The sequence below is a fragment of the Pipistrellus hanaki genome, assembly GCF_964339955.1.
Source record: "Pipistrellus hanaki genome assembly, chromosome: 5".
Lineage (NCBI taxonomy): Eukaryota > Metazoa > Chordata > Mammalia > Chiroptera > Vespertilionidae > Pipistrellus > Pipistrellus hanaki.
The window spans coordinates 78,828,843-78,856,236 of NC_140507.1; the positions used below are offsets into that span (position 1 = coordinate 78,828,843).

General features: G+C 39.2%; 1 protein-coding gene and 1 pseudogene across 2 annotated transcripts; one reads left to right on the forward strand and one right to left on the reverse strand.

The window, feature by feature from the left end:
* Positions 1-844: 844 nt before the first annotated feature.
* On the reverse strand, positions 845-22,156 carry LOC311622601 (olfactory receptor 7A10-like; the record flags this gene model as incomplete). Its single annotated transcript, XM_084883859.1, has 2 exons — positions 845-1,448; positions 21,729-22,156. 2 exons carry the CDS (start codon positions 22,154-22,156, stop codon positions 845-847), a joined length of 1,032 nt encoding a protein of 343 aa, XP_084739985.1.
* On the forward strand, positions 16,382-17,345 carry LOC311622602 (olfactory receptor 7A10-like; annotated as a pseudogene). The gene has a single exon. The product of its transcript is annotated as an olfactory receptor 7A10-like (transcript).
* Positions 22,157-27,394: the final 5,238 nt, after the last annotated feature.

Consider the following 27,394-nt stretch of genomic DNA (forward strand, 5'->3'; position numbering starts at 1 on the left):
GAGCGTCGGTCTGAGGACTGAAAGGCCCCAGGTTCGATTCCAGTCAAGGGCATGTACATTGGTTGCAGGCACATCCCCAGTAGGGGGTGTGCAGGAGGCAGCTGGTCGATGTTTCTCTCTCATCGACGTTTCTAGCTCTCTCTCTCTCTCTCCCTTCCTCTCTGTAAAATATCAATAAAATATATTTAAAAAAACAAGACAAAAAACAAAAAGAAAAAAACAAAAAAAAAACAAAGGTCCATCTATCCACAACACTGACTTTGGTCTGAGTAACAAGTGGTAGGACCCAAGGCAGTGCCCAGCCATTTCTATCCTGTTTCATCACTATCAATAGATGAAGACTTATAAGAAAGAATGATAAAGTCTACACTATCAGGAAAAGCAGTTAAGGGGCCAATGTACAAAAAATGAGGGACACATGGTGAAAACACATTTCACATTTTTGTGTAATATAAGTATATAATGTATTAAGTAGCCAAGTGAAATTTTTCCTACATGAATAATACCATTTAGTACTATTCTATCTAAAGAACAAATTACATACAATGATGTATATCATTTGAGAAGAAATTATTCTCTAGACATCAATATTTCCAGTGAAGTAAATGAAAACCTCCCAATATTTCTGATCAAGGTTGGAAACAACTTTGTGAAGGTAAAAAAGGGAACAAAGAGAAAAACTGTCTATATAACAGACACACAGAAACCTTAATAAAATGGTTGCTTAAATTGTAGAGAAAAGTTGAAACAAACAAAGGAAATTCAAGGACAGAAATAAAAGGAGCATGTTCAAATCTGGTTAAAGAATCACAAATTTTGGTTTTTGTGTTTTGGAGCCCTGAAATCAATGGCACTTTCTCTTTCTCAAAATGATTGTCCCCTTTGTACCGGCCGTCCCAAACAATCTTTTCAGAGCCCTCTTTATGTCTTTGTTCCTGAGACTGTAGATGAAGGGGTTCAGCATGGGTGTGACCACAGTGTACATTACTGAGGCTATGGCACCTGAGTGTGAGCTGTGGGTAACAGCAGAGCTAAGATACACTCCTAGGCTTGTACCATAAAATAAGGAGACAACCCAGAGGTGAGACGCGCAGGTAGAAAATGCTTTATACTTACCCTGAGATGATGAGACTCCTCGTATGGAGGACACTATCTTAGAGTAAGAGTAAAGGATACCAACAAGAGGACCACCTCCCAGCAACACAACTCCAAAATACATCACCATGTTATTAAGAAAGGTGTCAGAACAGGCAAGTTGAACCACCTCTTTGACATCACAAAAATAGTGGGGGATTTCAAAGTCTGTACAGAAGGACAGTTGTAACACTACTAAGGTTTCTACCAAGGAATTCAGGGCACTCATGATCCAGGACACCACAATCAGCAGTCCACAGAGCCGCGATTTCATGATGACCATATAGTGCAAGGGGTGGCAGATGGCCACATACCTGTCATAGGCCATCACAGCTAGAAGGAAGTCCTCCAGTCCTCCAAAGAATATGAAAAAATACATCTGTGTGAGGCAGCCTGCATAGGTTATGACTCTGCTCTGTGTCTGGATGTTCCACAGCATCTTTGGGATGGTGGTCGAAGTGACACAGATGTCTAACAGAGACAGGTTGGAGAGGAATAAGTACATGGGTGTGTGGAGGTGGGAGTCTGAGCTGACTGCCAGGATGATGAGCAGGTTTCCCAGCACAGTGATCAGGTATATGGAGAGGAAAAGCCCAAATATGAGGGGCTGCAGTTCTGGTTCCTCTGAAAATCCCAGAAGTAGAAATTCTGAAATCAGAGTATCATTCCCAGATCCCATGGGGTTGAGGTGACTAGTAGAAAAGAAATAAAAATTAGCAGATTCATTTTTAAAATATTGGCCATTACAAGTGTAGTTGAAATGCTATTATATTTTGCATTACAGTAATAATATCTAGTACAATATATATTTTTTTTGTATATCTCATCCCCTATGACATCTCTAATTAGGAATTCCTCTCTTCCTCAAACTTTGCTTCCAAGGTGGTCATGGATTACACTGTTTTCATGAGAAATGCTCTAACGCAGTTGAGGAATATTTATAGAAACTTCCACCTTTGGAGAAAGTGTACAGGATGCTCAGAAACAAAATTCTTGGAATATAATGATAGTGAAAGAATACACACAATATATATGTCATATAAAAAGTTAGATGGTGTCATGTGAAGAAAGAGAAAGTAGGTATAAAATAGAGTGGATGGGTGTTATTTTAAACTGGGAGCTTTGAAAGCCCTGAAAACAAGGTGATAATTGAACAGAGAACTCAAGGAAGACAGAGGGAGTGACATGAGGTTATGTAGGAAAAGAGGCAATGCAAAAAGCCTGAGATGACAATTATTTCAGGTACTAAAGGCTCAAAAGGACCCAGAATGGTGAAATAGAATAGTCAAGAATGCACAAAAGAAAATATTGGAATGCATCATATAGAGTGAGGGTATGTTGTTCTCTTTGTTCAGGTATGTGTGTGTGTGTGTGTTGACAGTAAATATAATCTGGAATTCAATGCAATAAATGGGAGAACAGTTGAAAAGGCCAGTTCCTGCTAATGAGGGAAAATAATAAGATCCCCGCAGAGAGGAATGGTCCTGGGTACTTTGATGCATGACACCTGCTTGTCCGTGAGCATTCTCAGAGATCTCCTTGTACTCTGTGCTGATGAAAGGCCCACAGAATGTAAGAGGCGTTCCCAGGTTCACAGGCACTGGCTGTACAAGAGTGAACTGGAAGTCACACCTCCCTGACTCTAAGTCAGTGATTTTCTACTCTGCAAGGCTGCCTCACTCTGTCAGTGCTTCACAAAGAAAGGGAAATGCTAGGTTTGAAATTAAGCAGAATCCTGAGAGCTGAGCAGATAGATGGGAGGGTCAGCCCCTGCTGTGCAAGGAGAGAGGCCATGGAATTGTGCTCTGAGATGGTGAGAAGAAAAAGGCTGAGAAAGAATAAGTTGCAAGGAATCCCTTCAGTATGAAGGACACTAAATATGCAGGATCTTGAGTCCATCCCTTTCACTATTTCATCAGCCTGACTGTTCCCCCAGAAGACATGGTTATTAAAAGCTTTACTTCTCCCCACGATGCTTTCCCACAGTACTCACTGTGGCACCCCCAATGGCATTACTCACTGGACTTGGCTCTACTGGTCCTTCCTTCCTTGGACAATTGATGTAGAAAGGGCAAGAAATGGAGTGAGGTGCTGGTTCCAGAGCAGGTGAAGATCTTAGGCACAGAGAGGATGTTCATTCTGTGGGCCTTTCTCTCATCAGCACAGAGTACAAGGAGATCTCTGAGAATGCTCACGGACAAGCAGGTGTCATGAAAGGCTTCACTCCAGTCTCAGGAGACATATGGTGTGCTTTTCTCTGTGCCTCTCCACTCTATATCTTATAAGGAGCCTGGCCATTGGTTTCAGGGTCCAACTGGCTAATTCAGGATGCTTTCATCTTGGGATCCTTAATTATATCTCTAACGAGACATTTTTCAAATAAGGTCACATTTACAGTTACTGGGGCTTAGAATGTAGATACATCCTTATAGGGCTACCATCACCCTATTGATAAAACCTCTTTACAAAAACAGGCTATGGGTGGGATTTGCTCTTGGGAAGTACTTTGCTGACCCCTGATTTAAGTGTGTAGATTCAGACATGGGCAGTAAGTAAATCAGATACCAAATTGTAAAATTAAAAGGAAAGTTAAGCTGTAACTGGTTTTGCTCTGTGGATAGACCATCAGTCTGGGGACCCAAAGGTTCCAGGTTCAATTCCAGTCACGGAGGCAGCCAATCAATGATTCCCACCCATCACTGATGTTTCTATGTTCCTCTCCCTTCCTCTCTGAAATCAATAAAAATATATTTTTAAAAAAGTTAAATCTGGCTTCTTTTCAGCTAGTGGGAAGCTCTAGGAGATTTATATCACACAGGCTCTGCTCAGTCTCCCCCGACCCTGGCTGATGTAACAGCATCCTGACTTTCCTCCCAGTATAACTCTTCTTATGCCAGTGCCCATTAAAGTCAACCTGAAGTACCTCAAAACTTAGCTCTAGGAGAACTTAGCTGAATGGAGGCTCAGCCAGGAGCTGTCCTTGGTTTCTGCTGATGGTCCCAGTAACCTAACAAGCAATTCTCTTATAAAGGCACCCTTCACATCTATAGGATAGTGTAAGGAGTGGAGACTACCTGATTTAATTATAAACAGAAGCAGTCCACCCACGAAAGCCATGAGCCTCTATCAGACCTGACCAAAAAATATTTGAGAAATCTGCTTGAAAGTCATACGGAAGACAAATGCCTGCTGCTATTATCACTGTTCTGAAATTTCAAACCAATGCAACCAAGGAAGAATAAGCAATGGTAGGCTAATGTCTTGGATAAATTAAATAATCACATTTTCAGCCCCTATGGCTGCTTGGCTTCCCATGCACTGCTCAAATTGGGACCCAGGTAACAGACAGAGACTTGGCTGACAGCAGCTGCCCTCTCATTGCAAAAAGACTTGTTTGAGAAGGCTTGCACCCATGATGTGGGCACGAGGGTTTTTAATATCTAAATCCAGCCTAATAGCAGAATACTCAAGCCCTTCTGAAGAAGGCAAATAATCAATTCCACTAATACACAGATGGTAAATAAGATTGTTGCTAAAGTGTTGAGTTTGACAGTTAAATAGTAGCCAGTTTCTAAGAGGAAATTAACATGGCTAATGGAAATAAATGAATATTCTAGAAAAAATGATTGTACTGTACAAAAAGCTGTTCCTAAAGTGTTAACAAAAATTCTTATTGGCAGAGTGTCTCATGGTAAAATTGCATAACATGTTATGAACCTAAAGCAGTCATAGTTTAGCGCAAATAATTAAAATGTAAAAGCTATCAAGACTACATTACAAAACTTCCAAAAGTCTCCTATTATTTAAATTAAAAAAGTGGGTGACAGTGGAAAAATATCATGTGAGGAAAAATATCCTGCGAAAAATTTACCTCTAAAATAATTGTACTTTAGAAAATCAACCTTCATTCAAAACGCTAACAGCAAGATACCCATGAAAATACACACATGGTGCCGAGACCGGTATGGCTCAGTGGATAGAGTATCGGCCTGCGGACTGAAAGGTCTGGGTTTGATTCCGGTCAGGGGCATGTACCTCGGTTGCTGACACATCTCCAGTAGGGGGTGTGCAAGAAACAGCTGATCGATGTTTCTCTCTCATCGATGTTTCTAGCTCTCTATTTCTCTCTCTTCCTCTCTGTAAAAACTCAATAAAGTATATATATATTTTTAAAAATACCCACATTGTGTCAAAACAAGCCAGAGGAAAATCATTTGGGGGGAAAAAATGAAAAAGAATCCCAAATTTATAGAAAATATCTCTTTATTAACTTTTGGTCAAGAATATGTTTGTATATTTTCAGAAAACAACTCCGAGACCATCTGGAACCCTGTAACAGAGAGGAATAGACAGAAGTGCTCCAACTATGAAGACAAAAGAGAAACAATTCAGAGACGGAAGATGCTGATGACATCTCACCATACCAGGAGACAACAGCTGCCTGCATGTTGCTGAAGGATGCCCAGGACCAAACCAGAGACGGTCGGACCTGCATCACCACCATTTGTCCACCAACCAGATCTGAAATAGCATGGCTGATATGTACACATAAGAAACTATTTGACATTGAAATTGGGACTCAAAAGAACTGTTGGCCCAGAAAGGAACTCAATGCAGACTGATTCATTTGCCTCTCAGCATAACCATTATGGCTTGTCTCAGTTTAGGTTCTTACAAGAGTATTTCTTGGATCACATGATCTCACACATCTAAAAGAAATAATGAACAACATAAACTGATGAACAAAAACAGTCCCAGAGAAAGAGAAGCAGCGATCAGACTGTCAAACTTCAGAGGGAAAGTAGGGGAGGGTGGGGGTAAGGGGAAGAGATCAACCATGGACTTGTGTGTATGCATATGGGCTTAACCAGTGGCCATGAACAACAGGAGGTGGGGGCACGTGTAGGGAGGGGTTGAGATGGGAATGGAGGAATGAGGACAATTATGTGATACCATAATAAATAAATAAATAAATAAATAAATAAATAAATAAATAAAATAAAATAATCGCATTTTCAGATGATAAAATCGGCTACCTAAAATGCATTAGAAGACTATTGCAACTAATAAGTCATTTTGATAAGTCTAGATTTAAAAAACAAGCAGGTATTGACCAGTTACTACTCAGTGATTGAGCATTAACCCATGAACCAAAAGGTCATGATTAGATCCCTGGTCAAGGCACATGCCTGGGTTGAAGGCTTGAATATCTGAAACAAAGGCCACCCTCTGGGTCTTCACACTGACTCTTCCCACAGCAGAGCACTCACTTCCCCCCAATAACTTCATGACTCCCTCTCTGTCTTCCTCTAGGACTCTGGTCAAATATCACTTTTCAGGTCTTTCTGAACTCTCATTAAAATACATCATCTCCATTCAAATTACTTTATGTTTGTCTTTCTTCTTCATAGAACCTGTTGCTATCTGACAGAACATATGTTTTTCTAGTTGGTAATTTATATATTTTTTTCATCATTGGATTGCAGAAAACTTTATTTCTCAGCATTCTATACTCTTACCATAGAAGATAGTCAGTAATCAACATAAATTCCTCAAATGTATAAAAGAATTTTCTATTGACTATATATTACATGACCTCTTAGGGGTAAACTGAGTGTAGGACAAGAATTCCTAACTAAAATTAGCAAAGCAAACCTCTTAAAGGCGACATACTCAATATAAGTAAATAATTTCTTGACTGAAAAACATAAAAACATATTTCACTATGTTAATACCAACACATATAAAATTAATCATACAATTTTTTCTTCCTTGTTTTGACCACTACCACATGGTACAAGGCAATAATACCCCAATTTCAGAATTTCTTCTTCTGAAACTTTCAGAGGAACCAGAACTGCAGCCCCTCATATTTGGGTTTTTCTTCTCCATGTACCTGATCACTTTGCTCAGAAACCTGCTCATCATCCTGGCTGTCAGCACAGACTCCCACCTCCACACACCATGTACCTTTGCAAACTGACCTTGGTGGACAACTGTTTCACCTCCACCACTATCCCAAAGATGCTCGTGAACATCCAGACACAGAGAAAAGTCATCACTTATGAAGGCTGCATTAACAAGATGTATTTTTTCACACTCTTTGAAGGATGGGACACCTACCTTCTAATTGTGATGGCTTAAGACAGGCATGTTGCCATCTGCAACCCACTGCACTACATAGTCCTCATGAACCTCTGGTTCTGGTGTCCTGGATCATGAGTGTTTTGAAACCCTTGTTACATAGCTTAATGATATTGAGACTTTCCTTCCCTGTGGAATTAGAAATCCCCCACTTTTTCTGTGAACTTAAGCAGATGATCAAACTTGCCTGTTCTGACACCTTCCTTAATGACACTGTGATGTATTTTACAATTGGGCTGTTGGCTGATGGTCTCAAGTTGGAATCCTTTACTCATACTCTAAAAGACTGTACTCCTTATGTAGAATGCCATCAGTTCAGGGAAATATAAAGCATTTTCTACCTGAGCATCTCACCTCTCAGTTGTCTCCTCATTTTATTGTACCATCCTAGGCATATATCTCAGCTCTGCTCCTATCCACACCTCACAGTCACAATCAATCGCTTCAGTGATGTACGCTGTGGTCACACCTTTGCAGATCTGTTCATCTACAGTCTCAGGAACAAAGACATAAAGATGGTGCTGAATTGCAGCTTGGGGATGGCAGGTATGAAAGGTCAATTGTTCTGGGCTAACTAAGTGCCCTTGGTTGCATTGCTAAACCCCTTGAAACCAGAAGCTGATGGATCATGTGGAAAAGAACTGGATCTTTCTCTGTATAACCAGCCATGTCCTTTTTTTGTATTCAGCTTCTCTATAGAATGTTACTCACTTTATTAAGTTTCTGCTATAATATATAGAGTTTGCTGTTTTATATTATTTTTTTATACAACATCAAAGATTTTGTCAACATTGGGTCAGTAATATTTAAAAATTTCCAAATCTTTCATTGGACAACTTAGATTTCTCTAAAATAATTTCTTCTAAAGTGACAAATATTACGCTAAGCTCTTTTCCTATAGTTTTTCTGAAAAAAAAAATCCCAGTTTATTACTCATATGGACAAAACTACATGTGGTATCTAAGGACTTTTATTTAATTATATTTTACAGGAAAATATGAAACCAGTTTTCACTTTGTGTCTGTCGTTCATTTTTACATCACTATCTCTTCCTGATAATGTAGATTTTAAATGTTGCTCCATTTAAGTCTCAGCCTATGGATAAAAAATATATATATATATTCGTTATAAATGGCTGGGGCACTCCTGAGGGCCTTTGATTCTTGTGATACTGACCTGAGACTTTGTTGTGGCTGGACCAGCCCCTGTGATTCTTATTATGATTTCAAGATGCACACAAGCAGCAACCTTCAGAGAACCTGGTAAAAGCAAGGTCCATTGCTCACAAACCCTACTCACACACCCTGCCTGACATCCACACAGGAGGTCATGGGGAGAAAGGGAGGAGGAAAGAGGAGAATGAGGAGAAGGAAAAAATAGAGGGAAGAGAAGGTAGAAGAGAGTTGGGAAAGAGAGAGAAAACACAACTGTGGTCTCTGCATCTATTATTGTCCAATGCAGGATGCATTGAGTTTCAAATTTTTACTCTTTCTTGGTGAATTCAAAACTTAAGAGCAGGCGTTAGTGTGTGAAAAGTGAAAAGGAGTCACTTATGAGGTCAGTTACCTATGTTATCCAGAGCTTTCCATAAGGAGAACCTCCTTGGCCAGTTGGCCTGGGTGCTTATCTCATAACCTGTCACAGAGTTGAACATATGTTTATTCTACATGGTTATCTTTCAAATGAATGACTTGGAAATTAAATGTTCAGTGTCAGGCAATTACACTACAAACATGCTATTCTGCTTTATAACTGGTCTCCTGGATTTATGATTCTATTCAGCACATTGTCTTCAATTCCTACTATATACATTCACAAAAATTGACTATCAAATGTATATCTATTAGTGAAGTCTATATAGAAAGGCAAGTTTTTATTAATTATTCTAATATGGGTTTAATGTCAGAGATGACCTGAAATATGAAGAGGCAAAATTGTTAAGCACTAATTTTGTTACTGTGCAAAGTATTGCATTTTCTTTTTTATTTAGTTTTGATTTTTACTAGAGGCCCATCCACTGACCAACTGAAGGCAACTCCTGTGTTGAGTGTCTGCACCCTGGAAGTTAGTACACATTATAGTGACCAGTAGTTGTGGTGTTCAGTTGATTTACATATTAGGCTTTTATTATAATTAATGTGTCTGGGTGTGGGTCTGTTTGGGTTCTTCTCCTTTGTGGTTCTATGAGTCTCCTGAACTTCTATTACTTTTTCCTACCATTACTTCTTCATACACCTTCTCTATTCCTTTATCCATTTCTGCCTCTTCTGGCATACCTGCTATTTTAATATTGTTAGGTTACACATTATCCCACACTTCCCTTAAGCTTTCCTCCTGTTTCTTAATTGTTTTATTTATTTTTTTCTTTTTGCTTCTCTAATTCTGTGACATTTTCAACTCTGTCTTCTTATTCACTGATTTGATCCTCAGCTTTTTCTAATATGCTGTGCATTTCTTCTAATGTGCTTTTTATTTGTGTTATATCATTCTTTATTCAGACTGTTCTTTTTTCATAGTTACTCTATATTTTATCTTACTATTGAGCATTTTTAACATCCTTACTCTGAGCTCTGTTTCAGATAAATTCCTTACCTCTGCTTCATTTATCCCTTCTTCTGTAGAACTCGCTAGTTCTTTAATTTGGGGTTCATTTTTTGTTTCCTCACTTTGGTTGTCTGTTAGGTTTTGTGACTATGCTTTAGGTAGATCCTCTATACAGTTCAATCTCTAGTGCAGGACAATTTTAAAGGCTATTCTTGATTAATTGGATCAGGCACTCACAGCCTCCAGGGATCTCCCCTTTATACAGGTTAACAGGATTCTGACTTGAAATGCCCCTAAACAATTGTCCTCAGTTGTGGTGACAGTTTTTTCAACAGGTGGAGCAGTTGCTTCTGCCTGAAGGCTAATTGTTACATCTAATCTCTCAAGTGGCATCAGGACAAGGTGTTTTGCATTCGGGTGTATCCACTGTCTTCCCCCTCAGGTGAGGCTGATGTCTCTGTGGGAAATAAGTCTTCTGATGTGTGAGGGAATGACTCAATCCAGGAATCTTAGGGTGTCTGGATTCTGAGCTCTATCCCTCAAATCTCCAGTTGTAAGTTCTTCTAACTTTCAGCTGCTACTGCCTGTCACATATTGCCCCACTGCTTTTCACAGATAGATGTTATGTGGATACCCTCCTCAGTTTTCTGCTCTCCTTTGGGAAGCCCAGCTTTAGGATTAGATCCCAGAGTTCTCAGTGGCATGTCCCTTTTACACCCAGATTTTGTGATCCCCATAGACCACCAGGGAGCACAATCTAATGCAATAGCAGAAAGCCTGTTACATGCTAGCATGGGCTCTGTCCCATTCACACTGACATTGGCTTGGCAGGGGGGGAAAGCACAAGCTTCAACAGGTCAAGGGGTTTTATAGGGGTGGTGATGTCACTGCTTTGGCTGACACTGATTGGTTGGGTGAGGGCGAGGGTCCAGTTACAAAATGGAGGATAGCTTCGCCCTGCCCCACAGTACAAAATGGAGTCAGGAGTTAGCCCCGCCCTACCCTGCCCTCTCACCACACAGCTAAGATATCTTTCTAGGAATTCAGTTGCCATCTATGGGTGTCCAGCAAGCACTTTCACGCCTCTACCTCTCCTACCAGTCTCTATAAGGTCTCCACCTTCTGTCCTTGTGTATCAGGGTTCTCCCCTGGTAGTTTTCCATTGATTACTCAGGAAACCTTTCTGTAGTATTTCAGTTATAATTCCAGCTTGATCCAGGGAGCATATCCATGCAGCAGCATCCTACTCTGCTGCCATTTTTAATCTTCCAAAGTATTGCTTTTCATGCTGTACTCAGCAAAGTATGGAAGACTGATGTTCATATATAAGGGGATTTTTTTGCATTAGGGTTAGTGATTGGTTAATGTATTTTTTCTAAATATATTTTATTGATTTTTTACAGAGGGATAGAGAGTTAGAAACATTGATGAGAAATATTGACCAGCTGCCTCCCACACACCTCCCACTGGGGATGTGTCTGCAACCAAGGTACATGACCTTGACCAGAAATGAACCTGGGATCTTTCAGTCCACAGGCCGAAGCTCTATCCACTGAGCCAAACATGTCATGGCAGTGTATTCTTTTTAATGAATTCTATTTCCCCTTCTGTTTGAAAATTTGAGTACTGTCTAAAGTTATGACTCCTCCATAGTTCTAAGGAAAATAATTCTCCTTTTCTAAATTTTGTCATGTGGAAAAAAAAAAAGCACCATATATGAAAACTAAAAGCTCGGGGGGGGGGGGGGGGGGGAGGGGGTAGTCCAAGGAATTTTATAGGGGTGATGATGTCACTGCTTTTTCATTCACACATTTACCCATGGGCATTTGGGTTGTTTCCAGACCTAAGCTATGGTCAATAAATATGAACATACCCTGTTTCCCCAAAAATAAAACAGTGTCTTATATTAACTTTTGCTCCCAAAGATGCACTAGGTCTTATTTTCAGGGGATGTCTTATTTTTCCATGAAGAAGAATATGGTACACATTTATTGTTAAAAGAAAATAAAGGAAATTTATTACCTGTATACAGTACTGTAGTACAGTAGTTGTCAACACAAACCAGACAAACTGTGAATCCTACAGTATCAAGAATTTACTCATTTATTCAATGACAATCATGTCATCATCTTCTGGAACATCATCATAACAATCCAATTCCTAAATTTCCTGGTGAGTTTCTTGTGACTCCATTTCTTTCAGAATCATTGGACCAAATCTCTCATGTTTAGCAATAGCACTGTCTTTAAATGAGTACTTCTTGTCAAGGTAGCCTGCTTGCAGTGCATTTGCAATGCAACTGTCAGTGATTTTCTCCCATGAATTCTTCACCCAAGTCACAACTTCTTGCAGTTTAGGTTTCACAAAGTTTCCATGCTGATTTCTCTCCATGCTATTTTCAATGTAGTCATTAATTTCCATGCGCAAATTGTCTTTGAATGGCTTGTTTATTGCAGTATCAAGAGTCTGGAGATAGGCAGTCATTCCTGCGGGAATCATTATCTGATCTATTTTTCTTTCATGAAGAAATGTCTTCATGTCTTTAGCGCAGTGAGTGCTGGCTGCATCCCAGACTAGCAGACCTCTTTGACTCCCACACATAACAAGTGGCAGCATTAAATCAACCCACTTCCTTATAACTGCTTGTGTGGCCCAGGCTTTTTCAGTTTCAAGAATAAAGACACCCAAAACACATTCAATCTTTTCCTTCTTGTCCTTAGAAATGATTAAAGGTGGGATTTCAGTGCCATCCAGATGAATTGCCAAAATACAGGAAACACGTGTACTTTCGTAAGCAGTGGAGGGAATGTACACTAAGGAGGCACCCCGCTGTTCAGTTGTTGTTTGAGATGATTGGCCCATAAACACTGCAGTTTCATCCATAGCAATCATGTTGGAAAGATTGTATTTAGAGAAGTCAGCATCATTAATAAAGGACTTGAATGCAAGTGCTAGCTTAATAACTTGAGTATCTTCCAACCTAAACAGTGTTGTACTGGTAGATCTTCTTAAAGACAGTTCACTTCGCTGAAGGAAATTATCCAGCCAGTGTTGTGATGCTTTGAAGTCTTCGGGGGCTATGTCAAACTGTGGTGCCATTGCAAGGGCAAATTCTTGAATCTGAGCCCTATTCACAACCAAAGCCTTTGTTCTCCTGTCAACAACCCATTCACAGATCAGGTCTTCCAGCTCGGAAAATAATGGTTGCCTGATCCACACTTGAGCTTTTTAGCATTTCTCTTGTCCACTTGTTAAATGAGGTTACCATACTCTGCTCACTGCCATTTTTGGACAAATCGGATACTCAACATCTTCTCTTTGCAGAAAGCAGTAAGATTTTGGCCCCAAGAGTCTTCCACGATTCCTTTCTTGTACTCCATGGAGTAGCTTTTTCTTTTTGTGCTCATTTCTAGGGGTAAAAAAAGAGAATTGGGGTATCAAGGTGGGGGGGAGGGGGATCACTTAAAATGACCTGGGAGAATCAGAGGGGGGAATCAAAATGGCACAGGAGAATCGGGGGGGGAGGGGGAGAGGGGGTTTACCATTTTAGTAACCCCTTTTGATCCTCCTGTGTCATTTTGATTGCCCCTTCTGATCCTCCTGTGTCATTTTAAGTGATCCCCCTCCCCCCACCCTGTGCCACTGAACACTTTCGCCAGACATCCCTCCTACCCCTTTATCAGACATTTACCCCCTGGGACCTGCCTGGGGACTGTCACTGGGCCATTTCTGTATTGGAGAAGGTAGTTTGCTAGTATAGATGTACTACCTCACAAAATACGTGTTGATAAAACATACATTTTCCAATTGTTATAATGTGCTATGTTGGGTTATGGTGCATAAAATATCAATGAATGCAGTGCATTTAATAAACATTTTATAGTGAAGGACTAAATGGCAGTTCCTAACTTGTGCTATATCTATGAAATTCCTAATTGTTTTTTCATGAAGCCAAATAGTATAGAAGCCCAAGGTTTTATATGGAAGGAACAAACATACCCCATTTACTAAAGAAAAAAAATAGTCATTTTCTAGAGATATCAGGGGTTGTGTTCCCACCAAAACTCTATGCTTTGAAGACCCAAAAACCAGTCAGACAGATTTCTCATTAATAGACTTATTTAAAATACTATTAACTTCCAATATTTTTTTATTAGCTGCAGGAGCACAACATAGGGCTTCGACTATCATATACTTTACAAAGTTTTACCTTGGGATTTTCAGTATGCAACTGGCTACATAAATAGTCATTACTATATTATTGACTATATTCTCTTATCTGTACTGTACAGCCTGTGACTATTTTCTACCTATTTTACTTTTTAATCCCTTCTTCTCCAAGTCTCCCAAGCCCCCTCTAATTTAACAATCTACCAGTCTTCTCTATGTCTATGAGTGTGTTTTAATTTTTTTTCTTTGGATTCAACATATAAGTGAAAATCACATGCTATTTGCATTTCACTGAGACTAATACCCTTGAGGTCCACACATTTAGAAACTTTACCTCAGCGTTGAGATGAGGCAATTGAAGATGTAGATGACAGGAAGCAGAGCATTTAATGAAGGACTAATCACATCAGCACTCACCTGGCTAAGTACATAGTCTCCAGGGAACAGAGAATTATCAGGAAGAGTTTCTATTCTGTCCAGACCAGTGTCCCCAGGGGAATCCTGTGCTTACAGGTAAGAGTAACAAGAAGAGTACCTAATGGCCAGACACAGAGTACATAAATTGCAACACTATTGCAGACCCTCAGCATGTGCAACCATTGGTAGGAAGGAACATGGTTGTTGCTTTTGAAGTTCTAAATTTGTCTGGGGGACCAATGCTTCACTCATGTTGTCTTGTCTGGGACAGAACTCTGGTCTGCATCACCAGCGATCCAAGCAAGTCTTTGACCTCCAAAGTGAACCCTTCGTCTCTGAATTCCCATGCATGTGAGTTTGAGAACCCAACAGACATGGCAGGATGGGATCAGAGACATATGAAGCCAAGACCTTGTACCTGAAGTTACCTTAGAACATAACGAAGGTACCAGTTATCACTGTGATTGTCGCTGGCTTTGCTATTACATTAATGTATTTATTCATGATGCTCAAAGGAAAGTGACACTGCACTCAGAAATGCAGGTGCCAATGTTGACAAATAAATGGTACCAATAGAAGACAAATTAAGAAAGGGCACTGGAGGTGTAAAGTCCTTCAAGTAGAAGTAGAACATAAGTTCAAGGACTTTATTAACAACAGGAATAGAAAAATAAGTTATGAACTGTGGAAGAATATACATTGATCTGAGAACCTTTTTAAAATTGTATGATGGGGCATATTAGACTAGGATCCATACATGAGAGAAAGGTCCAGACCAAAGAAGGCTTCAAATACACCCTTGCAAACACAGTGCCTGAGACATACATTTCACATTATGTTCCTTCTCCTTGGTTGTAATCCCCTTATTGGTATCCTTTACTATCCTTACATTCACTTGGTAGATGAAAAAGAGTAAGGTAATGAGATTCACTTTGTAATTATTTTATTACTTATGAGAATAACCTTTGTGGATTAGTAAGCCATTTAGAGTATTATTAAAAATTTGTAAGTTTTGGCTTTACTTGATTAATTAATTTACTTTTATTTAAAATATAGTTGACTTCCAATATAATTGTCACTATATCATACAATTGAAAATTCTTTCCTTTTCATAGTGTTATCAAAGTGTTTTTATTCTGTTTTTGTTTGTTTAAGTACAGTTTGTATAGAATATTGTATTAGTTTCAGGTATACACTATAGTGATTCAACATTTATATACATTAGAAATATAATTTCTACACAGGTCTAGTAATCATCTGTCACTTTTCAGACTATCACAACATTGTTTATTATATTTTCTTACTCTCTTTTTTATTGGATTCTTCCTAACAAAGTAAAGAAGTGTATTACACAAACTTTTTTCCATTTTTTTCTTTTGTATATGTATAAATGTTCTGCGGAGAATGAATGAAGTTCATAAATTTCATGTGGTCCATTCTCTGAGTCAGTCGTACTGAATCATTTCCTTTTGGTTTAAAAAACTTTTAATTAAAGTATAATTGACATAACATTATTTTAGTTTCAGGAGAACAACACAATGAGTCTGTATTTGCACATATTGCAATATGTCCTCCACATTGTCCACTTCACATTTGCCAACACACTTAGTTGTACAATTTTTTTCTTGTGATAAGGACAATTAAAATCTACACTCTAGCCACATTCAAATACGCAATACGCTATTATGAACTATAGTCAGCGTGCTGATCTTACAACTCATGTATTGTTTTCTTACATTTATTTTTCACACTGAAAGAATCAAGAAAGTGCCAAGAATTCTTCACATGGAAAAGGAAATTCTAATCAGACATGGCACTAGGGATGTCCTAAAGGAGGCCATGCAATATACCAAATTGGGACATTAATTCGTTAATTCTATAATAAAGCTGCAGCTTTTATGCTTTGTCATTAATGCTTGTTTTAGAAAATGTCACTTTTCCTATAATATATCCTGGTAGTCACCTCCACCGCATGGAACTAAGGAACATCACAGGATTTTCAGAATTTCTTCTCCTGGGATTATCAGAGGAACCAGAACTGCAGCCCCTCATATTTGGGCTTTTCCTTTCCATGTACCTGGTCACTGTGTTGGGAAACCTGCTCATCATCCTGGCCGTCAGCTCAGACTCCCACCTCCACACGCCCATGTACTTCTTCCTCTGCAACCTGTCCTTGGTGGACATCTGTTTCACCTCCACCACCATCCCAAAGATGCTATGGAACCTCCAGACACAGAGCAAAGTCATCACCTATGCAGGCTGCATCACCCAGATGTATTTTTTTCTTGTTATTTGCAGGACTGGAGAACTTTCTTCTGACTGTGATGGCCTATGACCGGTTTGTGGCCATCTGCCACCCCCTGCACTACATGGTCATAATGAATCCTCATCTCTGTGGACTGCTAGTTCTGGTGTCCTGGAGTGTGAGTGTATTGCATTCCTTGTTACAATGCTTAATGGTGTTGAGATTAACCTTCTGTCCAAACCTGGGAATCCCACACTTTTTTTGTGAAATTAAACAGATGCTCGAAATCGCCTGTTCTGACACATTTCTTAATTACATGGTGATGTATTTTGGAATGGTGCTATTGGGTGGTGGTCCCTTTGCTGGGATCCTTTACTCTTACTTTAAGATAGTGTCCTCCATACGTGCAATCCCATCAGCTCAGGGGAAGTATAAGGCATTTTCTACCTGTGTGTCTCACCTCTCAGTTGTTTCCTTGTTTTATGGTACAAGCCTAGAAGTGTACCTCAGCTCTGCTGTTACCCATAGCTCAAGTGCAATATCCTCAGTTTTGTATACCGTGCTCACACCCATGCTGAACCCCTTCATCTACAGTCTCAGGAACAAAGACATAAAGAGGGCTCTGAAAAGACTTGTTGGGATGGTCGCTATGAAAGTTCCAATTGTTCTAGGGCTGAGGAAATGCACATGATAGCTGGACTCAAAGCCTCAGAGTCAGCTATTGTGGGTGTAGAATTAATCTCTCTGTTTATTCCTAGAATTTCTGTTTCTATTATTTCTATATAATTTAATTGAATCTCTTTATAAATTTTTTTACTTTCTGATATCTAACAGCTTTTCCTATTCATTTTCTCCTCTCCCAAGTTGATTCCCAACCTTGAATAAAATATTTGGAAATTCCCATTTATCTCATGAGACTACATGAGATTTCTTGAGAACAATTTCTTTTGAAATGCATTTTATCATCTGAGTAATTTTTCTTTCATTTTATTAAAATAAAAGGCATGAGTTGTACTACTTCTACGAAATAAACTGCATTTAGTTACCAAAGCCATTTGTATCATTTCATAGGAGAGAAAAATATAAGAGCACAGTTTAATCCTTTTTATACATCATTTCTATAAAAAATATATTTTATTGATTTTTTACAGAGAGGAAGGGAGAGGGATAGAGAGCTAGAAACATCAATTAGGGAAAAAAATCGACCAGCTATATCCTGCACACCTCCTACTGGGGATGTGCCCACAGCCAAGGTACACACCGTTGGCCAGAATCCAACCTGGGACTTTTCAGTCTTCAGGCCACCGTGTTAAACAACAGTTTGATTTTTATTCCATACTATTTTCCACAATCACTGCAAAAGTATGCATTCTAACCAGCAGTGTTCTAGGGTTCCTTTATTTCCACATCTAGTAAAAAAAAAAATTTTTTTTTTTTTACTAGAAATGTCTCTAAATCTTTTATTTATTTATTTATTTATTTTAATTATTTATTCTTATTGTTTAAAGTATTACATATAGTAGCAAATATATCTCCTCTCTTTGTCCTATTGCCCTTCCCCAGCTTCCAATAACCCCTGTCACATGCCCTCATCCCATCTACCCCACCCCAGTGTATTCTGTCCATTGATTTTGCTTATATGCATGCATACAAGTCCTTCAGTTGATCTCTTTTCCCCCCTCCATAACACTCCCCAACCTTCCAGCTGTAATTTGACAGTGTGTTTGATGCTTCACTGTCTCTGTATCTATCTTTTTATTCATCACGTTATAATGTCCTACATTTTCCATAAATGAGTGAGACGTGTGGTATTTTTCTTTCATAGCCTGGCTTATTTCACTTAGCATAATGTTATCCAGTTCCATCCATGCTGCTGCAAATGGTAAGAATTCCTTCTTTTTATAGCAGCATAGTATTTGATTGTGTAGATGTACTACAGTTTTCTAATACAGTCATCTGCTGATGGGTATTTAGGCTGTTTCCAAATCTTAGCTATAATGAATTGTGCTGCTATGAACATACTGGTGCATATATCCTTTCTGACTGGTGTTTCTAGTTTCTTGAGATCTATCCACAAGGCACTGAACACAAATGTATTCACACTATTAATAACCCCAATAAAGGTGACCACCAGGGAAAGGCAAATTAGAGGATGAGAAAGAAAGAAGAAAAAAAAAATAGAGTGCAAAAATAAAATTGGGAAAAGGAAAAAAAAAAAAAAGTAAGGGAGAAAAGAAAGAGAATAAGAAAGAAGCGGGGGGAGGGTCGAAACCGGTTTGGCTCAGTGGATAGAGCATCGGCTTGGGGACTGAAAGGTCTCTGGTTCAATTCTGGTCAGGGGAATGTACCTTGGTTGCAGGCACATCCCGAGTAGGGGCTGTGCAAGAGGCAGCTGATCGATGATTCTCTCTCATCAATGTTTCTAACTCTCTATCTCTCTCTCTTTCTCTCTGTATAAAATCAATGAAATATATTTAAAAAAAAAAGAAAGAAGAGGGGAGAAAAGTATTTATATGGGGAGAAAACTCCAGTAGAACAGCTACTAATACCAACCAATGCCAGCAACAAATACCTAGAGATGAATGCAAACTACAAACAACAACCAATATCATCCCAGTTGAGGGAAAACATAAGCAAAAACCAAACAAAAAATGAAAAAGCAAAACAATCTCACAAACAAGCATAAAGAAACCGATATAATCAACAATCAAGCAAACCACAACAAAAGAACAGAGAAAAAGAGAAAAAAAATAGGGATAGTGAAGAAGGAGAAGAGAGAGGTGTGTATGGACTTAGAGCAGGGGATTGGAAATTAGATATATAAGTAGGGTGAAATTTTAACGGGGGTCAAAAGAAGGAACAGGGAAAATCTAAAGCAGAAAGAGGGTAAGATAAACAGCACAACAAAAAAGGGAAAAGTGAGGAAGAGAGTGTTGGCAAAAAGGTAAAGTTAAAATAGAGTAAAATGATGCTAAAGGAAAGATGAAGATAGAATGTAGAACAGTAATCCCAAAGTAAAATAAAATGACACTTTTTTAAAAAAAAAATGACACTTTGTTTAAAAAAAAAAGGTAAAATAGAAATAATAATAATACTGATTGAAAATTAAAATGTAATAATTAAAACAGTAAAATCAAATGAGGGAAAAAGAAAAAGATACATCATTTCTTAAGTAAAAAATGAAATAAAAAAATGTGCAGTAGTGAAGGTCATTCACTTCCTCTACTGTTCTGTTTGGCATGCCTGTCTCCTCCTCAGTACAGTATTGAAGCTCCCTGCATTCCACTGCTCCTCAGTGTTGCAGGCCACCATCCTGATTTTCAAGCAGGCTGTAGGTCTTTATTTCTTATACTCTTTTATTTGTGTTTACACAAGAGTCAATTTGAGATTCTACCACTGGGTGGCAGTGTTTCTGGATTAATCTCTGGTTCTATAGGTCCTCAGTAGCTAGTGTTTAGATTTTGTTTTACCTGTAGCACTTAATATAGGTTTGGGGGAATTATTATAAACTGATGAACAAAAACAGACTCGGAGACAGTAAAGCATTGTTCAGAGTGTCAAACCTCAGAGGGTAGCTAGGGATAGAAAAGGGAAGGGATAGAGATCAACCAAAGGACTTGTGTGCATGCATATAAGCTAACCAGTGGTCACAGACAACAGGGGAGTGAGGGCATAGGTGGGGAGGGGTTTGGGATGGGAATGGGGGGATGAGGACAAATATGTGAATAACTTAATCAATAAAGAAATTTTAAAAATATTTAATGGCATAAAATTATACAGTGGATTAGGTAGTTAGTGCTTTTTTTTTTTTTAATGAGTAATACCAGTTATTACTATACTACCTACAAAACAGAACAAATTACTTACAATGATATATGTCATTTGGGAAGAAATTTTTCTTAAGATATCAATGTTTCTGGTAAAGTAAATAATAACTTCTCACTACTTCTGACCAAGGTTGGAGAAAACATTGTGAAGGTTAAAAAGGGAAAAAGGGGAAACTTTCTATATAACAGACAAAGCAGGAAGCTTAATAAAGAGTTCACGTAAATTGTATAGAGAAGTTGAAACAAACAAAGGAAATTCAAGGACAGAAATAAAAGCAAAAAGTCTGTCCTGGCCTGTATTTCTCAGAATCTGAGCATTGACCTATGAACCAGGAGGTGACCATTGGATTTCTGGTCAGGACACATGCCCAGGTAGTGGGTGCATTTAACAGGAGGGGGAATGCAGGATAAAACCAATTAATACTGCACTCTCATCATTGATATTTCTGTCTCTCTCTCCCTCTCCCTTCCTCTCTGAAATAAATTTTATATATATATACATATACACACATATATATATATGTGTGTATATGTATATATATAATTTATATTTTTATATATATATTTTTTTTAAAGGAGCAAATCTAAAAATCACAATGTGATTAAAGATTCACAATTTCTGGTTTTTAGCTCTGTAGCCCCAAAAGGAAGGGCACTTTGTATCAACGGGTGATTGCCACTTTGTACCTGCCATCTCATAGAATCCTTTCAGGGCCCTCTTTATGTCTTTGTTCCTAAGACTGTAGATGAAGGGGTTCAGCATGGGTGTGACCACCGTGTACATCACCGAGGCTACTGCACGTGAGTGTGAGCTTTGAGTAACAGCAGAACTGAGGTAAACTCCTAGGCATGTACAATAAAATAAGGAGACAACTGAGAGGTGAGACACACAGGTAGAAAATGCCTTATACTTCCCCTGAGCTGATGGGATTGCACGTATGGAGGACACTATCTTAGAGTAAGAGTAAATGATACCAGCCAGGGGACAACCACCCAGTAGCACAGAAACTAAATACATCACAAAGTTATTAAGAAAGGTATCAGAACAGGCAAGTTGGACCACCTCTTTAAGTTCACAAAAATAGTGCGGGATTTCCAAGTCTGTGCAGAAGGACAATGGCAACACAATTAAACTTTGTAACAAGGAATTCAGGGCACTTATGACCCAGGACTCTAGAACCAGCAGTCCACAGAGCCGGGAGTTCATGATGACCATATAGTGCAAGGGGTGGCAGATGGCCACATACCTGTCATAGGCCATCACAGATAGAAGGAAGTCATCCAGTCCTACAAAGAGCAGAAAAAAATAAATCTGTGTTATGCAGCCTGCATAGGTGATGACTTTGCTCTGTGTCTGGATGTTCCACAACATCTTTGGGATGGTGGTGGAGGTGAAACAGATGTCTACCAAGGACAGGTTGGAGAGGAAGAAGTACATGGGTGTGTGGAGGTGGGAGTCTGACATGACAGCCAGGATGATGAGCAGGTTTCCCAACACAGTGATCAGGTACATGGAGAGGAAAAGCCCATATATGAGGGGCTGCAGTTCTGGTTCCTCTGAAAATCCCAGGAGTAGAAATTCTGAAATCAGAGTATCATTCCCAGATCCCACGGGGTTGAGGTCACTAGTAGAAAAGAAAACAATAGCATGATTAGTTTTTGCATAAATTGCCATTACAAGCACAGTTTAAATGGTACAATTACATTTTGTAATAAATCAACAATATTTATTTTTTGTACATATCATCCCTTGACATCTCTGATTAGGAATTCCTCTTTTCCTCAGTCTTTGTTTCCAAGGTGTTCATGGATTACACTGTTTTCATGAGAAATGCTTTCTTGCACTTGAGAAATATTTATTGATAGTTTCCACCTGTAGGGAAAGTGTATAGGATGCTCAGAAACAAAATTCTTACAATATAATGATAATGAAAGTATATATTCAACAGATATATCATATAAAAAGTCAGATGGTGTCATGTGAATTTAAAACAAAAGAACGTATAAAAGAATAGATGGGCCGAAACCGGTTTGGCTCAATGGATAGAGCGTCGGCTTGGGAACTGAAGGGACCCGGGTTCGATTCCGGTCAAGGGCATGTACCTTGGTTGCGGGCATATCCCCAGTGGGGGGTGTGCAAGAGGCAGCTGATTGATGACTCTCTCTCATCGATGTTTCTATCTCTCTCCCTTCCTCTCTGTACAAAAACAATAAAATATATTAAAAAAAAAAAAAAGAATAGATGGGTGTTAATTTATACTAGGAGTTCAGGTATCCTTGAAAGCAAAGTAACAATTGAACAGAGACCTCAAGGAAGACAGAGTGGGAGACATGAGCTCATTTGAGGTGGGGGTAAAGTAGGAAAAGAGGCAGTGCAAACGGCCTGAGATGACAATTGTTTTAGGTATTGAAGGTTCAAAAGGACTCAGAATGATGAAATAGAATAGAGTCAAAAAGACACAAAAGAAAATACTAGAGTGCATCATACATAGTGAGGGTGTATGGTCCTCTTTGTTTGTGTTTGTTTGTGTGTGTTTGTGTGTGTGTGTGTGTGTGTGCGTGTGTGTGTGTGTATTTAATTGTGTGCATAAATACTGGATCATAATGGAATGTCTTTTTTAAAAATATATTTTATTGATTTTTTTACAGAGAGGAAGGGAGAGAGAGAGCTGGAAACGTCTATGAGAGAGAAACGTCAACCAGCTGCCTCCTGCACACCCCCCACCGGGGATGTGCCTGCAACCAAGTACATGCCCCTGACTGGAATCGAACCTGGGACCTTTCAGTACACAGACAGATGCTCTACCACTGAGCCAAACTGGTTTCAACTGGAAAGGAATGTCTTAATTTGGGCGAGAGTAAATATAATCTGGAACTCAATGCAATAAATTAGAGAACAGTTTAAAAGGTCGGTTCCTGCTAATGAGGGAAAATAATAAGAGTGAAGAGCCCAGCAGAGAGCCTGGTGCACTGGTCCTGGGCACTTCATGCATAGCACCTGCTTGTCCGTGAGCATTCTCAGAGATCTCCTTGTACTCACTCTTGTGCTGATGAGAGAAAGACCCAGAGAATGTAAGAAGAGTTTGCAGGTTCACAGGCATTGGCTGTAGGAGAGTGAACTGGAAGTCACACCTCCCTGACTCTAAGTCTCCTCTGCAAGGCTGCCTCACTCTGTCAGTGCTTCACAAAGAAAAGGAAATGCAAATTTTCAAATAGAAAGAAACTGAGCAGATAAAAGGGAGGATTCAGTTTCTGCTGTGGGAGGAGAGAGGCCATGGAATTGTGTTCTGAGATGGTGAGAAGAAAAGGGCTGAGAAGGAATAAATTGCAAGAAATCCCTTCATAGCTAAGGACAGCAAATGTGCAGGGTCCTTTCACTATTTCATCAGCCTGACTGTTCCCCCAGAAGACACAGTTATTAAAAGCTTTACTTCTCCCCACGATGCTTTCCCACAGTGCTCACTCTGGCACCCCCAATAGCATTACTCACTGGACTTGCCTGTACTGGTCCTTTTTTCTTTGTACAATTGATGTGGAAAGGGCAAGAAATGCAGGTGAGGTGCTGGTTCCAGAGCAGGTGAACATCTTAGAGAGGCACAGAGAGGATGCTCTTATCCATGGCTGAGGAGCTGCAGGTGAGTCTTCAGAGGGAGGTCTGAGGATGAATACTCAGAGCTCCTCATTAAATGAACTGTCTCACTGTTGCTCAGTTCTCTAAGGAATTCAGCTCCCTTGAAACCAAGTGGGTATAAGTAATAGGCAACTCTTCTGCTAGTTTGGTCTCATTGAGTTCATTTGGAGGTGAACATCCAATTCCAGGTGCATATGCAATTCCTACTGATGTGTCCACCTCCCCTGGAATGAACATCTTCCCAGGGCATGTAAGAGCTCATGCCGGACACATGGACAGAATAACATCATGAGCTTCTAAGCTGCTGTGAGTCACACAGAGTGTCTGACCCAGATATTTAGTAATGGTCCTGAGCACATCCGCCCCACACATGAACCTCCCAGAAACTTCCCCTTGAACTCAACTTTGAAAACCAGAGTTTGATCCTGAAGATACATGTGATGGGAGTGGGATGGCAGTAAATTATTTTGGATGCAAAGGAAGGATGTCCTTTGTACAATTCCCCAGGTCAGATAAAAATGAATTCACATCTTTAAACTCACATATATTTATATGTGAGTTTAAAGATGTGAATTTATATATATGCCAGTGAGGCTATTTATAACATTTCTCTATAACAGAAAAGAGTACTTTGAATATAAAACCAGTACCTGATAGTGACTTAGAGCAGTCACTGCCACAAATATTTGTACAGAACTAGATAATGATTATTATTGGACCATCAGTGCTCTGTTGCAGCTACTTAACTCTGTCATTGTAGAGTGAAAGCACTTGTAGGGAATACACAGATTGGCTTGGCTGTAGGTATTAATTTTCTGTACATTCTGTAACAACTAAACCCAAACTGGGTGGCTTAAACAACAGGAATTTATTTCATCAGGTTCTTGATTCCAGAAGCTTCTTTCAGGATGTCAGGAAGGCTGCACTCCCTGCAGGGGCTCTACGGGAGACTGTGCCCGTTGCCTTATATGATATTAGTGACTCCAAGCATCCCTGGGCTTTGTGGCTGCATCACTCCAATCTCAAGAGACATATGGTCTTCTTTTCTCTATGCGTCTCCACTCTACATTTTATAAGGAGCCTGGTCATTGTTTTTAGGGTCCAACTGGCTAATCCAGGATGTTTTCACTGAGATCCTTAATTATATCTCTAAAGAGCCATTTTTCAAATAAGGTCACATTTACAGTTACTGAGGGATTAGAATGTATATATATCCTTACAGGGCTACCATCACCCTATTTAAAAAACTTCTTTACAAAAACAGACTGTGGGTGGGATTTGCTCTTGGGAAGTACTTTGCTGACTCCTGATTTTAGTGTATAGATTCAGATATAGGCAGTAACTAAATCAGATACAAAATTGCAAAATTAAAAGGAAAGTTAAGCTGTAGATGGTTTTGATCAGCGAATAGAGCGCCAGTCTGTGGACCCAAGAGTTCCAGGTTCAATTCCAGTCAAGGGGCACAAGCCTGGGTTGGGGCTCAGTCCAATGTGCAGGAGGTAGCCAATCAATGACTCCCACCCTTCATTGATGTTTCTATCTTCCTCTCTGAAATCAATAAAAATGCATTTTTTAAAAAGTTAAATCTGGCTTCTTTTCAGCTAGTGGGAAGCTTCAGGGGATTTATATCACACAGGCTCTGCTCAGTCTCCGCCGACCCTGGCTGATGTAACTGTCAGACCCTTTCAGCATCCTGACTTTCCTCCCAGTATAACTCTCCCTATTCCAGTGTACATTAAAGTCAACCTGAAGTACCTCAAAACTTAGCTCTAGGTCCTAGAGTCTAGGAGAACTGAGCTGAATGGAGGCTCAGCCAGGAGCTGTCCCTGGTTTCTGCTGATGGTTCCAGTAACCTCACAAGCAATTCTCTTGGGAAGGCACCCTTCAAATCTATATGCATTAGTGTGTGAAAAGTGAAAAGGAGAGTAACTCTTGAGGTCAGTTATCTATGTTATCCAGAGCTTTCCACAAGAGAGCTTCCTAGGCCAGTTGGCCTGGGTGCTTATCTCATAGCCTGTCACAGAGGTGGCCATATGTTTATTCAACATGGTTATCTTTCAAGTGAATGACTTGGAAATTAAATGTTCAGTGTCAGGCAATTACACTACAAACATGCTATTCTGCTTTATAACTGGTCTCCTGGATTTATGATGCTATTCAGCTCATTGTCTTCAATTCCTACTATATACATTGACAAAAATTGACTATCAAATGTATATCTACTAGTGAAGTCTATATAGAAAGGCAAGTTTTATCAATTATTCTAATATGGGTTTAATGTCAGAGATGACCTAAAATATGAAGAGGAAAAATTGTTAAGCACTAATTTTGTTACTGTGCAAAGTATTGCATTTTCTTTTTTATTTAGTTTTAATTTTTACTAGAGGCCCACACACTGACCAACAGAAGGCAACTCCTGTGTTGAGTGTCTGTACCCTGGTGGTCAGCAACCAGTAGTTCAGTTGATTTGCATATTAGCCTTTTACTATATAGAATGTGTCTGGGTGTGGGTCTGTTTGGGTTCTTCTCATTTGGGGTTCTATGTGTCTCCTGAACTTGTGTGACTGTTTACTTTACCAGGTTAGGGAAGTTTTTTTTTTACCATTACTTCTTCATATACCTTTTCTATTCATTTCTCCCTTTCTGCCTTTTCAGGCACACCTACTATTCTAATATTGTTAGGTTTCACATTGTCCCACAGCTCCCTTAAGCTTTCTTCCTGTTTTTATTTATTTATTTTTTTTTGTTCTCAAAATGAGTGATATTTTCAACTCTGTCTTCTCATTCACTGAATTGATCTTCAGCTTCCCCTAATATGCTGTGCATTTCTTTCAATGTGTTTTTTATTTGTGTTATATAATACTTTACCTCAGACTGTTCTTTTTTAATAGGTACTATTTCCTTTATCTTACTATTGAGCATTTTTAACATCATTATTGTGAGCTCTGTTCAGATAAATTTCTTACTCTGCTTCACTTATCTCCGCTTCTGTAGAATACGCTAGTTCTTTCATTTGGGGTTGTTTTTTGTTTCCTCACTTTGGTTGTCTGTTTGGGTTTGTGACTATGCTTTAGGTAGATCCTCTATACAGTTCAATCTCTAGTGCAGCACAATGTTAAAAGCTGTTTTTAATTAATTAGATCAGGCACTCACAGCCTCCAGAGATATGAGCTTTCTACAGAATAACAGGATTCTGTCTTGAATTGCCCCCAAACCATTGTCCTCAGTCTTGGTGACAGTTTTTTCAACAGAGTGGAGCAGTTGCTTCTGCCTGAAGGCTAA